This window comes from Triticum aestivum, chromosome 7A (genome assembly GCF_018294505.1).
Source record: "Triticum aestivum cultivar Chinese Spring chromosome 7A, IWGSC CS RefSeq v2.1, whole genome shotgun sequence".
Taxonomy (NCBI): domain Eukaryota; kingdom Viridiplantae; phylum Streptophyta; class Magnoliopsida; order Poales; family Poaceae; genus Triticum; species Triticum aestivum.
In genome coordinates this window covers 39,371,973-39,386,446 of record NC_057812.1, presented here as the reverse complement: position 1 = coordinate 39,386,446, position 14,474 = coordinate 39,371,973, and the positions used below count along the sequence as shown (strand labels likewise).

The 14,474-nt window shown below is 43.9% G+C and overlaps 1 protein-coding gene across 1 annotated transcript; it reads right to left on the bottom strand.

Annotated features, from left to right (window-relative positions):
- Positions 1-4,576: 4,576 nt before the first annotated feature.
- LOC123147696 (uncharacterized) lies at positions 4,577-9,739 on the bottom strand. The gene is made up of 7 exons (XM_044566967.1): positions 9,497-9,739; positions 8,832-9,177; positions 8,635-8,724; positions 8,416-8,526; positions 7,477-7,593; positions 5,536-7,384; positions 4,577-5,034 (listed from the first exon to the last, which is right to left on the bottom strand). The coding sequence occupies exons 2-6, from the start codon at positions 9,149-9,151 to the stop codon at positions 5,572-5,574; spliced, it is 2,451 nt and encodes an 816-aa protein (XP_044422902.1). The 5' UTR covers positions 9,152-9,177; positions 9,497-9,739; the 3' UTR covers positions 4,577-5,034; positions 5,536-5,571.
- Between the last annotated feature and the right edge of the window lie 4,735 nt (positions 9,740-14,474).

Below are 14,474 nucleotides of genomic sequence, written 5' to 3'. Positions count from 1 at the left end.
AAGTTGTCTCCTGGCCTAGTGGGCCGGTTTGAGTACACCCCATGTCTGGTTCAGGAGTGGGCCATGATGGGTTGCCCATGATGTATAAACATAAGGCTCTCGAAGGCTTGTCATGACTCGATCTCCTCATATGTAGCCGATTAGGATGTTGTAACCCTAGACCCCTCTGTATATATAAACCTAGGATTATGTCTCATAGAAGACAGACAACAAATCTCAAGGTTGACCATCTCTACTTTGTACTCCAATCCAACGCAATAAACAAAAGCAGGACGTAGGGTGTTATCTCTTTGAAAAGCCCAAACATGGATAAACCATGTACCTACCATCGTGTCTAATCATCTAGCTCGGGGTCCACTAACCCGAGATCTGCCGGATTTAGCTCTGTCACATCGGTAAGCCATGGACACTAGAGAACACAGGTCCATGGCCTCCTAGGTCGGAGTGACATCAGTAGGAGGCTCATCGCGACGCCAGACGCATTCCTTGTACGACACGCCGTCAAGGGCAGCCGCCACTAGGGAGACACCACAAGAAACCCACTAAAATCCATAGTCGCGGAGCAATGGCCGCATATCAGAGGAATAAGAATGCCATCACGGCGCCACCAAGGGTGGCCTGACCCAGCCAAGGAGCCCCCGCCGCCACCATCCCCAGAGCCTGCGCTGACGGATGCAGGAGACGCCAACGAGCGCCAGATCTGGCATAGGATCGGGGGGGGCGGAAGGAACCTTGTCGACGTCGGGCGTAGGTGGCAGCCGGTGGCAAGTAGGTGGGTGAGGTCGGGAAGCAGGGGGGCGGGTGGATCAACGCGCCGGCACTGGGCGCATCGACCGGTGGCAAACCGAGGGGCGTGGAGGGAGATCCTCAAGAAATGGGGCCGGAGCCAGCCGGGGTGCCCCGCGGCCACCATACAGGGAGCTAGCATGGGCTTCGCTAGCCGCTCCTCCAATGGCGGTGTGGTGGGGGAGGTGGGAGGGGATGTTGTGCATGATTAAAGGGTTCCCTGACGCCGCCAGGGAGGGCGGCGCAGGGGGTGTGGGTCTCTTGCCGACTGCACTATCTACTTCCTCTATCACTACCATACATAGGCACCAACTTGTTGCACAGTGAAACCTAGTTGTTGGGTTAGAATATGCTAGATTAACATATGTACAATTAACAATGATGGGCTAGCACCAATTGTATATAAGCACTATTCACTTAACTAATTGTCATATTAAAATTGATAAACACATATCGAAACTGGACACAGCTACTTTTGCTGAAGTCATGACTCGCCTACTATTGTCTAGTAATGGAGATGGTACAATTCCAAGCTCCATATATACCATCCTCACTCTAAGCCGTGCACCTGAATCCTTAGTCTTAGCCGTCCAGCTCAACAAGTGGTTTACTTTCTTTCCCGTCTAAACAATGTGTCATCATTTGCTTTGCTCCTCGAATACTCATACGAATTGGAGGTATTGGGAACCTCTCAATTGCACGTTGACAAGTAGCCATAGAGATGTTGGTGAGTTTGGTACTGAAGAACCCATGGGATTTCATCAAGTACATTTGCCAGGTCACATTATATCAGAGTGTTTCTATCATAGTGCTCTGACCATCTCCTCCAATAAGTTAGGGATAATGTTGCTCCTAAGCCTATTTTCAAATAATTGACGCATATTCTTGCTCCTAAGTCCTAACTACTCTAGGTAGACTCCTTGGCAAGAGATAAACTGCTCATTATCAAAGTAGTCAAGGAACATAGTCACCTGATGTCCAATAGGATTTAGTGATTCATGTTCATTGCCACCGTCACCACCTCCAATGACAACGGCACCACTCTGCATTGTCTTGGGCTGGAGCCAAAACTAGTAGGCACAAGTAAGAGAACTAACACTTTGGCCAAGCACAAGTGAAGAGCATAACAAGGGCAGAACAAGGCAGCACAACCAACATACTCCAATAGATCATATAAGATGCAGAGCAACAACTAACTACCTCATCCGTTCCTAAATATAAGTCTTTTTAGAGATTTCAATATGGATTACATACGAAGCAAAATGAGTGAATCTACTCTAAAATATGTTTATATACATCTGTATGTAGTTCGTATTGAAATCTCTAAAAAGACTTTTATTTAGAAATGGAGGGAGTACAATAACTATGACAAGCACAACAACTTGAGAATATTGCTACTGCATGGGTAAATTAAATGTACCTAGATATATGAATATCGTGATAACCATCATCTGCACTGTTTTCAGTAGACACTTTCTGGAAGCTAGCACCTTATCATCATCTCTAGTCCACACCGCTAAAGAACTTCAAGTTAAAGCCTTCATATAAGCAAAATGATGTCAACTGATGTCACATTGTCCCCACCCTTCTGTCTAGATACAGCAGCCTTCACCATGAACTCTTTCACCACATCAGACCTCTAGGTGAACCTGCAATGGTAAATACATGTTCGGTTAGCCAAGCAAGTTGGGCAGACAACAGGCTGAATTCCTTTCATAACTATGATCACCAATGCTACCAATGGAAAGCGGTTAGTTCAGTAGTAGGATTCTACGGAAGAAAATATGCAAGCTAATGAAACAATAGACATTGGCAAGCACTCAAAATTCAAGAAAACCAGAACGATTCAATCAAAGAAAAAGTGAAAAACAGCATGTACAATTGATAAATGCTATCCAGTCCTTCATTCCAATTACATCCTAGGACATTGCTTAAAATCAAATCATATCATGAACTCCAACACCATTTACAACTATCAAAAATGTTACATGCCTGCCGAATCATCAATTTTGCCACCTCATCCTCTACAAGAAAGCAGACTAACATGTCTGGCATGAGAATTGGGAAGAAAAATAAAACAACTCATCCACCCAACACTTCACTGCCACCTTTCCATCCATGCCAGCGACGACGATGTGTCCTTCCACATCCAAACATAGCCGGTCAGTCGATGACAAAAACTAGCCCTTCCGCCCACTGCTAGCAACAGATGTGGCCAGCGGATGCCCATCCGCAACCGTTGAAGTATGTGCCTAACTTGAAAGCAACCGAAGGTATTGAGTAGCAAAATGTTGTTTGGGTAAATGTGTGGTCGGTATGGGAGGGAACAAAAACAAAGGAAGGGGGAGAAGGAGAGGAAGCCATCTAGGATGATCCGGAGGACAATAGAACTTCGAGTTGGGGCCAGTTCTTCAAGGCTCTGATTATAGTTCTTCAAGGCGTGAGTTAAACGGCATTAGAGTTGTGGTGAAAACTAAACTGCGAAAAACGTTCAGCTACCACAAGTAGACGTTCTCCTGTGAATTTTTTAGTGGAAGGCAGTGACATTCGACATTGATGTCTCAGTCAATGTGGAGCTCGTTTCATATACAGTAATCACTTTGAACGTCACTGAGGAATTCCATCCACTATCTAAAATGTCACTTTTCCAGGAAATTTGACCAATTTGAACATGACATTTCTAACTGGATATATCAAGGAGAGTGATTATTTTATAGGAGAAAATACAGGGCAGAAGACGAGAAATACCATAGTATTCTCTGTCTATTTCATAGACTCTCGTGTGAACTAGGTGTTATTGTATTAAACTCAATAATCATATATCGAAAGTAGGCACAGTTATTCGCGATGAAGTCATGACATACCTACCAAATGCCTATATTTATATACTGCCTAGTAATAGAGATAGTGCAGTTTGAGATCCTTACATATCATTCTTGCTCATACCCATGCCATTGAACTATCGGTTTGCTCTCCTTCCTACCTAAATAATGTGCCATATCTTGTCATCATTTGCTTTGCTCCTGAATTACTCATGGGCATTAGAGGTGTCGGGAAACACTGAACAACGCGTTGTCAAAAACTGATACAGATGTCATTGGGTTTAATAAAGAATAGCCCATGAGATTTCAGTAAGTACGTTTGCCCGATCATGTAGCGAGGGAGTAGTTCTACAACAAGTCCGCTGACAACATCTCTAGCGCTACAGAACTTTGTTCAAAGTAATGTTCTAGAGGGTTCAACGAACTTCCTGGTTGTATTCGAAGGGGAGCCATCGCCTTTGGTAGATCCCCTATTAAGAAGGCGAAGAAGATTTAGCAGGAAGAGATCCTTATAAAAAAATATGTTAGTATTCAGTGCAGGAAATCATCGCCTTTAATGATTTTGCGTACATAGTTCATGTCCCCATGAACCTTTTATCCTATTGCTCATCTCTAATTTAGCAATTGCTGCTCACCATAGATCTCATTGGATGCCCAAACCAATACCATCTCCAACAACAGTGCCACTCTATTGTCTCATACTAGTGCTAAAGCTCGCACACAACTAAAGAAAAGCAAGAGAAGCTTGCTCCAGACACCGATGAAGAGAATCGGTGCAGTCTTCAAATCCAAAGAATCATTCTCTTATCTTACAACAAAACAGATTTATGCTGTCATACATACAAAAATCACAGAGCTTGAGTTCCTTGTAGTATTGAAAATACTTAACAGTACATGGATCATTTACTCATTTTAAAATTTGGAATACTTCATCCAATGCAGAATTATGTTTCAGGATTCAGTTAGTCTTTGCACACGAATCATGAGAATGTATATACTTCCAAAGTGCTCACAGAATCATTATTATCTGCTATACATGATCCCAGCAGAACAGAGAGCAAAGCTTGATGGACTAAAAGGAAAAGTGATCCTGGCCACAATAGACAGCTGCTATGCAGAGCAATAACTGACTACAAGAACTATGACATACACAAGAATTTGAGAATAATACTATGACACTAGGATAAAATAACTGAACCTACAGCTATAACTAAACAGCTAACCATCGACTACTCTGTTTTCAGTCGACACTGTCCAGAAGATAGCACCGGATCATCATCTCTAGTCCATTGCTACAGAACTTAAGTTACACCCTTCATATAAACAAAATCATATCGAATGATGTCGTGTTATCTCCGTCCTTCCATCTAGATACAGAGCCCACTACCATGAACTCTCTTTCACCACATCGGACCTCCAAGTGAACCTGCACCCATAAAAACGTTGTTTGATTAGCCAAGCAGGTTGGACAAACAACAGCAGTCTGAATTCCATTCATCGGTGTGATCCTCTGTGCTACCAGTGGAAAGCAGTTAGTTCAGCAGTAGGATTCTACCGAGAGAGAATATGCAAGGCAAACCAGATCGATTTTATATCAATAAAAACAGTGTGCAATTGACAAATGCTATGCAATGGTTTGCCCCCTCTTAAATCCTAGGAATATTGCTTCTCTGAGTCAAATCATATCCTGAACTCCAATACCATTTAATTGCGTGCACCCTCAACTATCCACATTGATGTTTGAGTCAGTGCGGGGCTTGTTTCATTACAATAATCACTGTGAACATCACTGAAGAATTCCATCCACTATTTAAGATGTCACTTTTCCAGCAAAATTGACCAATTTGAACAGGACGTTTCGAACTGGATAGATCAAGGGAAGTGGTTATTTTATTGGAGAAAATGTGCGGCAAAAGACAAGATATACCTGCTATACATACTGCAGATGAAGAATTTGCTTTGTCTACAGAAGAGCTTCACACGTTGCCTTGTTGTGGCCAGCCTGCTTGCACCTGCTACAGAGCCGTATAAGAGTGGTTACCTTGTTGGGATTATACCTCTTTCTTCTTGGTTTATCTGATGTGCGTGGCTTGGGAGGTGGGATCGTTGCCCCGGCACTAAAATCAAAGGTATCCATGTCAGGAATTGGGAGGATTGTTCCTGAATATGTCATATGGTAGCTCTCTATTTTTAAAAACTTGGAACAGTAGTCGTAGAAAGATCGTCCAATCCTGTTAAACACAGCAACAGCATGCATACAAGGGAGGCCAGAAAGTTGCCACCTCCGACATGTGCATTCCCAATTTGCAAGATTAACAACAAAAATACCACTGCCCCGCACTTCAAACACAGTCTCGGAAGAGCACAGCACGGTCAGCTTACTAGCCTTCGACATCTCACCCTGCGCTTTGAAATCCATGGAAGGTGTTAAAGGCCCTTCCCATGACTTGCAGGCTTCACGCCTTGCTTCCATTATCTCCGCTATTTTTATTCTCAGAGAGTCTATCATCAGCACCATGGACCCCTCCTTTGTTGGTATCCAGTTATTAAATGCATCAACAATGTTTGATGAGAAATGGTCATACCGACAGCCCGTGAAGACGGCATCTGACCAATGCTCTGGCTTACTCGCAATGATCCAGTCGGCAGCTTCAGTGGATATATTCCTTATGCTCTCAATTGATGCATTAAACTCATCAATGCTGCATGCTTCGGCCGCACGAGTAAAATCTTCGACCATCGCATCTCTTATCTGTTGCGACCATGGTCCCTTCCTCAGTTCTCCTCTGAATTCCTCCATGATATGATGTAAACAGAAGGCATAGTGGCTATCTTCAAACACATGTGGGACAGCAGCATCCAGACCCTTTTGTCCATTGGACAAGAATGTCATAGCATTGAATGGGTAGCTGTGATATTGGAGAGCAATCCTCAGCTGCATCAAGAACCAAACCCAGCTGTCATAACTTTCATCTTCAACCACATTAAATGCCACTGGAAAGACACCATCATCTGCATCAACTGCAGCCGCAACCAGCAACTTGTACTCATTTGTGGCCTTGAGCGGAACCTTGTCAAGAAAAAGGAGGGGCCTGCACCCATTTGCAAAACCGTGTAAAGAAGCATGGAATGCGATAAAAACACGGCGTGTATCCACTGTCTGAGACAATTCAAGTGAGCTCCCTGGGTTAGTCTGAAAAAGTCTATCACGGTACCAGGGCAAATGGCCAAATGTCTCCCTCATAACATGAAACATCTCCTTCTGTGCCACTTCTCTACCCCGCCAAACCTGTGAATAGGTCAGCAGAACTCCATATTCTTCATATATTTCTTTGACAAGGTCCTTCGGCTTGAGTGATGCATTCACACGCAGTTTCTCCTTAATGATGGTAGTCAGCCACTGCCTTGTTGCTCGCCGCTGACCCTCTCCACCTTCTCCTCCACATGTGTGCACATCAGTCATTTTCTTGATAACAAACTTCTTGCTACGAGATGACTCAGATGCATGCAATCGCCAGGTGCAGCCATCCCCAACACACTTCACAGTCACTCTGGTGGTTTCATTTTTTATGAACCGGTATGCAAATCCTTTCGCGATGGAATACTTGCACAACTGAGCTCGGAAATCCTTCACGTTATCAAATTCTTGACCAACACCTTTAATAATGTCATCCCAGAACATAGTGGGGTTACTGGTAAGTTCCTGGGGAGGATCTATTATTATCTCCGAACCATCATATGCATTGATTGAATCATCAAAAGGCCCAATTAGTTCCCTGCAAAAGCCATGCAAGCATCGTTGGAACTTACATTTTTTGATTTTTACGAACTTTGTAAAGCACAAGACATAACTTGACTAGATAACTACCTTTGTGTGGTATCAACGAGAGCAAGCTTCTCCTGATTCATAACCTCTGGAGCAGAGGAAACAGCTTCAGCTGTGGTGGCAAAGGTAACATCACGCCCAAATTCTAGTTGAAAATCCCTAGTTTCATCAAGGACAATAAATTATTTGTTTCAAACAGCATCACATCACAAGTAAAATGATTGATCCTTAGTCCTTACAATCTACAAGTAAAGTAATCGTGCATAACAGTCCAACCAACGGATAACATATACGTAATCATGTGGCTGGAAGAAGGGCATCTATCTATGATGAACTAACAGTTCACTAAGCATTAACTGATCACAAAGTAGGGTTCATAAAAACAAATCTGTAACTCCTTCAAATGAAAGAGGAACAACAAAAGTAGCAGTAACAGAAAAATACAGAGACTGCAAAAAAAAATCACCTAAGGCACGCAATCAGAACATGGAACCATTCAAATAACTATGCGAACTGCAGAAAGTGTCACGGGAAACTAGGTAAAAGAAACAGCTATAACATGGGCTACTAGTAGATATGAATTAGCAATTGCCATAATTGAAAGGAAGGGACAGACAGAAATTAGTGAAGATATGACATGTTTCATAGACAAAATGATGCTATAAACCAAGGTGCTGGCGAGATTTAACTAGAGATTTCACCAAACATGAATAAATGAAAATGATGGTATCAGTGGCAGAACTAAATACTCCAGCAAATAATGTAGGGTTTAATTTTCTATGATAACCACAGCTTGACAATCTGCACCTCTTTAAGTAGGCATATATTTCATTGACTGAAGAAAGGCTACATTAAAAAAATAGGGATTCTGAATTTCCTGTTTCTGTTTTGAAGGGCACAATAGATTGTAACCAAGGTACATGTCATAAGGTAGCAACAAAGGCACAACAGAAATGCAAAGATGTAGCAATAGAAATGTACTCGTTGTAATCATTTAAAGTCTCCATCGGTCTTGGCTGATTGAAATCATGGGTATTAGCTTGAACTGCAGCACCGTTAGCATTTGGAATCTTCTTGTTACTTTTGGATACCCTGGACACACACACACACACACACACACACACAGAGACCATTGAGTATAATGTGAAAGAGTAATAACTAATAACATTAGAAAAACAGAATCAGAGCAGTAGCACCTACTTGTTTTTGGAAGCTGGCCTTTTCCTTTTGTCACCCTGTGCATTAGATCCAGATTTAACAGTGGAAGCTCCAGTGTAAGTTACAACACTCCTAGTTACCCAGTATAACAAAAATGTCAGTCGCATCAGAGATACTTGATATTGGCTCTTCTAGATGAACTATAAAAAGGCTACACAAAACAGTAGAAGAAGAAATACCTGTTCTCCCCTGTACTAATGACAAAAACGTCTACTTGCGCAGCACTAGCAGTAAAATCAACCATCCGTTGCAAATCTCGGTCACATGAGATTGTGATGAGCGTTCTGTTGTTGTTCGGCAGAAAGTATTTGAACGACATGTCAGTGACATCGACATGGAACACCTTGGACACCTCATCCTTGAAGATGTCCAGTGGCATCTCCCGAGAGACGTCAACGGCGTGCGCTTCCCCCCCTTTGTAGACCAAATTCCCATTGGGGCCAGAGGTGAACTCCCCGCCGTGCTGGCAGATGGCCACCACAATACCACCCTCCGTCATGCTTCCTCTGTTGTTCCGCAATGACACTGCATTTTAGAAGAAGAAATTACATTCTGGTACTGGAAAGTATATATACCATAAAGTTTATTCCCCCTTCAAATATTTAACTCCGCATATATAATTCATTTTCTCTTCATAGAATAATTGTGCAAACAAGAGGCTCCAAGGATTTCTGGTTCAGAAGAATACGAACTCTAGAACAGAGGTTGGATTGAAGATGAAATTTCAGATAATTCACCAATTGTATGACAAGTTGGCATAGAATTTCTTACACACGAGCAACAGAGGGGTGCAATTCCTTCTGATCTTTCAGGAGATACAAGCACGACCAGAAAAAGAAATCACCTTTAGGCTTCGCCGGGGAGGGGGGGCACGGACGGGACCGGCTCCGTTGGTCCTCGGGAGGCGCAGCGCTCTTCGGCGGGTTCGGAGAGGCAGCTGGCGTCGGGCAGGGCTGGGCGGCGGGGAGGGCGGCGCGGGCGGCGGCGCGGCGCAAACCCTAGGCCGCCGCTCCGTCGCGGATGGAGACGAGCCGGGAGAGGAGAGGAAAATCGAGGGAGGAAAGTGCGAATATACACTCAGTGGCAGACGTTCCGTAATTTGCTCTCGAGTCTAGGGGCATTTTTGAAATACTAATTGGAGACATAACCTGCGCACCCCCCGGAAAATGCCATCGGAGGCCGAGCTCCAGTGAGCTCGTTTTCATTTTTTATTTTTCTGGAGCACGAAAAATTCGAAATTTATTTTTTGAACACACATGCACATGTATACTATGTATATGCAAAATTTCACAGTATTATACGTTTACATGTGGCCTACAGGAAAAAGACAAATACACATTTTTAATGGGCCTTTTATTTTTGTTATTGGGCCAGAAATTTGTTATTTTTGTACAGCCTACAAATCACAACATTTTTCGACGAAATTTATCACGTTCTTGTGGAATACATATAAGTTTTCATGATATTTTTTCAGATTTTTTTGGAACTTTTAAATACGCTTTTTGATTTTTTCAAAATACCGAGCTCACTGGAGCTCGACCTCCAAAAATCCGCACTCGCGCACCCCCTCTCTTTAGAGCAAAATAATTTTTTCATGGGAACAAGAAAAAAAATTGCGGGTGAAAAGGAAAATATGTTAGCTTAGGCATGTCCCAAGGGGGATTTCTAAGCCGGACACCGATTTTTTCTTACCTATAAAATACGGAGTATATTTTTAGATGAGCAAGAATACGTAGTACTGGATTGTGTGCGCTCGATGAGAAACAACTTGCTATACTTTTCGGGTTGTATGTTGATCTTTTCTCTTAAACCAAACTGCCATGGTCATTTCAAGTAAAACTGAATTATGTGCGCTCAATGAGAAACAACTTGTGCTTGTCATTTTGTAAGAAACCGAAAGCTTCCTTGATGGGGTGCACTTGTGCTATGAGATTTTGTGAGAATCTAAGAGCTTAATTAATATATTGCGCTATTTCATTTTGTGAGCAACTCCAATAGCTCCCCTATCCATAGAAAAACTGATGTTTACGGGAAGTTGGAGCGAACCTCTCTAACAGTTCCGTAAACCATTTATAACTATTTTAGGGGATCATATAACCTCTCTAACTGCCACCAGACCGCCTCGCACCGTCCCTCGCTAGCGGCCGTCACGTGTGCCACTGATTGCGGGTCCAAGACCATTATCTATTTTTTGTTTAATTAAAAAATGAATTTAGGGGAAGAAATTTACGGGAACTGGCAAAAGTAGCTCTTAGACCACTTCCACTAAATTTATAAGTTTCTTAAGTGAGCTGTTAGAGTTGCTCTTAGACTGTGAAATATGTGTTGTGCACTTGTGACTATTGGATATTGTTTGGATTGTTAGTCTCAAAATGGTCTATATTTTTGTTTATTTTCCTGTGGTATTGTCGAGAGGACCTGATATGGACATTCATTAGGTTTGGTCATGGACATAAAGTTTAGCTCGTAGGTTTTTTCCTTGGGTGGGTATAGAATGTCTTCATGAATTTGGGTATGGATTTGATAATGTTCAACCCGAGCTGAAACCGACCTATTGCCACTTTGTGTCAAAAAAGTAGCATGCATTGGTGCCAAAATTCCTCTCACATCCCATGAACACCATTGTGGTGGTGCGTAGGAGCTTTGAGAAGTGTGGCTCTATGGTCCTTACACGAGCCGCACACGAACATCTGTCGATTCAGCTTGCATACATATGTTACTTCATACGAGTCTTGCTGGTCACTAGCTTCGTCAGAGCATGATATGTGCATTTTGCATCACAACTTCATAAAGATAAATTGCTCAATATGCATACTCAACTATAAGTCTACTATTTTATCTCTACTTTCTCTCTTATTGCAAGGTTGCACGAAGGGGGGGGGGGCGCTGAAAGTCTATCAGAGCCGGAAAATGAAGGTTTCATGAAAAATACTTTTCGAAGAGAGAAATAATTAAGCATAAAATACAACAGTCTTTTTTGAAGGAAAAGATCACCGGAGACAAGATGGGTCCATATGGTGGCATATGGGGCCCATGCTCCATCGGCCCATGACGCGTGTGTAGGATGTGCGGCGCCCACATAGCTCCCCTGATTGCCTACTTTTACATGCCACCATCATCTCAACTGCCATAAAAACAACACCTGGCTTTACCGTATTTTTTCACCACTTGGGAGGAACAAAGAACCATACTTTTCACCCTTACAGAGGTTGATCCTAGGTATGCTGCCTGTGGCCGGTTGAGTTCAAAGCCATTGTCACCAAGTTAAAGGCCCTGATTGGGAGCATATTCATCCACTCCAGCATCACCAATTCCGTCCACAACACCAACCCATGTCTCCATCTCCAACAATATCTCAACAGTTGAACCGTTATTAAATGGTGTAGATGATGTCAATTTGCTCCACAGAGATGATGTTGTTATAAAGCTGTGAAATATAGCATACTCCGATGAGTATGTTGCATGTAAGACACTCAAACAACATGGCCCCTTGCTCGGAAATCTCAATTTTGTTGAACTGCAACCAAATTTTGTCGAATCTTGAACATAGAGCTCTAGCTCGAGGAATTTTTTCATGCACCCCTCATGTGGTTACCACGCGCATGTGCGACTGTGTCCAGATACCATGCCACGTTATGTTTCCTGGATAACTTCGATTTTACTCTTTTTTTGTGAAGTAGTACCTTCCAGTTGGTTTACAATCATCCTCGTCCATAAGAAGAGTTGGGCCGTCGACTTCATGATTCGCCAAATTTTCCTTGATCTCAAGGTTAGGCTGCAAACATTCCTTCAAAAAGTAACACATCTGATGAAGCACTTGACCTTGGATAGATCAAAATTCTGAGATTTTCGTGCATTAGATTTACTGGCCTTACCATGACTTGCAGTCAGTGTATCCGCCACGCTTCATCTAATTAGAGCTTTCACCACCTTCGCACCTTCCTTTGCTACTTGGGGTCTCAGTAGCACACGAGTACAAGAGTTAGTTGTCTCATCCTCCCATGTTGGTGTTGCAGGTGAGTAGTTACCTTTGTTATGGTCATATTCTTGATGTATTGGTAAGCTGCTCTGATGATATACGTGAATTGTCAATCTTTGAACGGAAAATTTTCTCCATGATCTCAACTTCCTTGAGGTTTCCACAAGAAAATTTGGTGGTGCGCAACCCTTGCACCTCTTCACCGCTCTCTTCGGTTTATATACTAGAGCTACAGACCAATGCACGGAGACTTGCCCCAACACAATAATTTGCTACAAACACCCCATTCCGGTTTACAAGTAAGTGACTCATACGTCATGGCTTTGATAAACAAAAATCTAGACAAACTCAATAATATACCACTCTCTCCGTTCACTTTTATAAATAGTTTCAGACAACTGAAATTGAGTTGTTTTGCACGTTGTCTGAAGTGTTTACAACACCTTATAAAAGTGAATAGAGGAAGTATCTTTCTTTTTTGCGAATGTGATAATAAACTATCTAGTATTACTAAACATCTGAACACAACTAGGTTGACATCTTCAAAGAATCGAAGTGTCACAGTATATAGCCACATCCACGCGATGCCCATCATCTATGACCACTGCACCACAATGGTCACTATCGATACAAAACTTATATGTCTTTTTTTTCTTTTTGGAGGAAAAAGAACTTATATGTGTTTCAGCAATATGCGCAACTGTAGCTCATGATGAATATTCCTTGTATATTTTTAAATCTTTCCCTGATTTCTAGTTTTCCTTTTTCTTTTAAATGGGAAACAGTTGAAAATATCCTACTGGTAAATTTTGAGCTACAGATTGCTTTTCTTTCCCCTCTCGCGAGGCGACTATGGAAAGCCTTCCTCCTCTCGATCTCCATCGGCGAGCCTGTGGATTCGCCTCCCCTCCGCCTGTCGCTCCGACGGACGGTGGCGGGGAGGGTATTTTTGGTGCCTCGTCTCCAGCTAGTAGATAGGTAGGGTTTTAGTTCTCGCAGTGGCGATGTTTGGACGGAGGGCTGCATTTTCTTTTCAGGCCACTCTTCCGGCCTTCGATCCTTCTCAAGTTCATCCGCTAGGACGGATTAGACGGAGCTCTGGCGTAGATTCCTACCAGCTCTTTGGCACGTCGAGGTTAAGCTTTCTCATCGTGTGTACGAAATGGCGATACTCGGTGTCAAATTCTTCGGATCGATTCAAGAATCCAACGGCGACGACTGCGACTCCGGGACGCTGGTCCTTATGGCATCTCCAGCCGCGCCCCCAACAGGCCCTCCCCAGGCGATTTTGCCACGCCGGCGCCAAAAAAACGGCCCAGTCGCGCCCCCAGAAGCCCGTTTTTCGCCGGCTCGGGCAAAAACTGGTGCCGACGGACCCAGGCCGAACCCGGCGCCCTGGGAGGCGCTTGGGGAGCCGGCGCAAGCGAAAAAGGCGCGTGGGCCCGCCCTGGCGGCGACCCAAGGGCCTTTTCCCGCCATTTCTTGACGCTTTTCCCTCGCATCTCTCCCGCTCGCTCGCCTTCCTCCCGCTATTCTCTCCCTTTCTCCCGCCAAACCCCCTCTAGCTCGCCTTCCAGTCGCCGCCATGCCGCCGAAGAAGTACGTCATGCCGCGCGCGGCGGCAACCATGACTGGCACCGTGGCCCAGCCGAAGCAGAGGAAGCCGAGGGCGCCGCCATCGAAGCCACCGGGCATGTCGAGCGCCGAGTGGAGGGTGGAAGTTCAGCGACACGACGCAGTCACCACCGACCGGCGGAACAGGGCCATTGCCAAGAAGGCCCGCGACAACGCGGCGCGTGCGGCGGCGTCTTCCTCATCGGTCGACCACGCGGGGATGATGAAT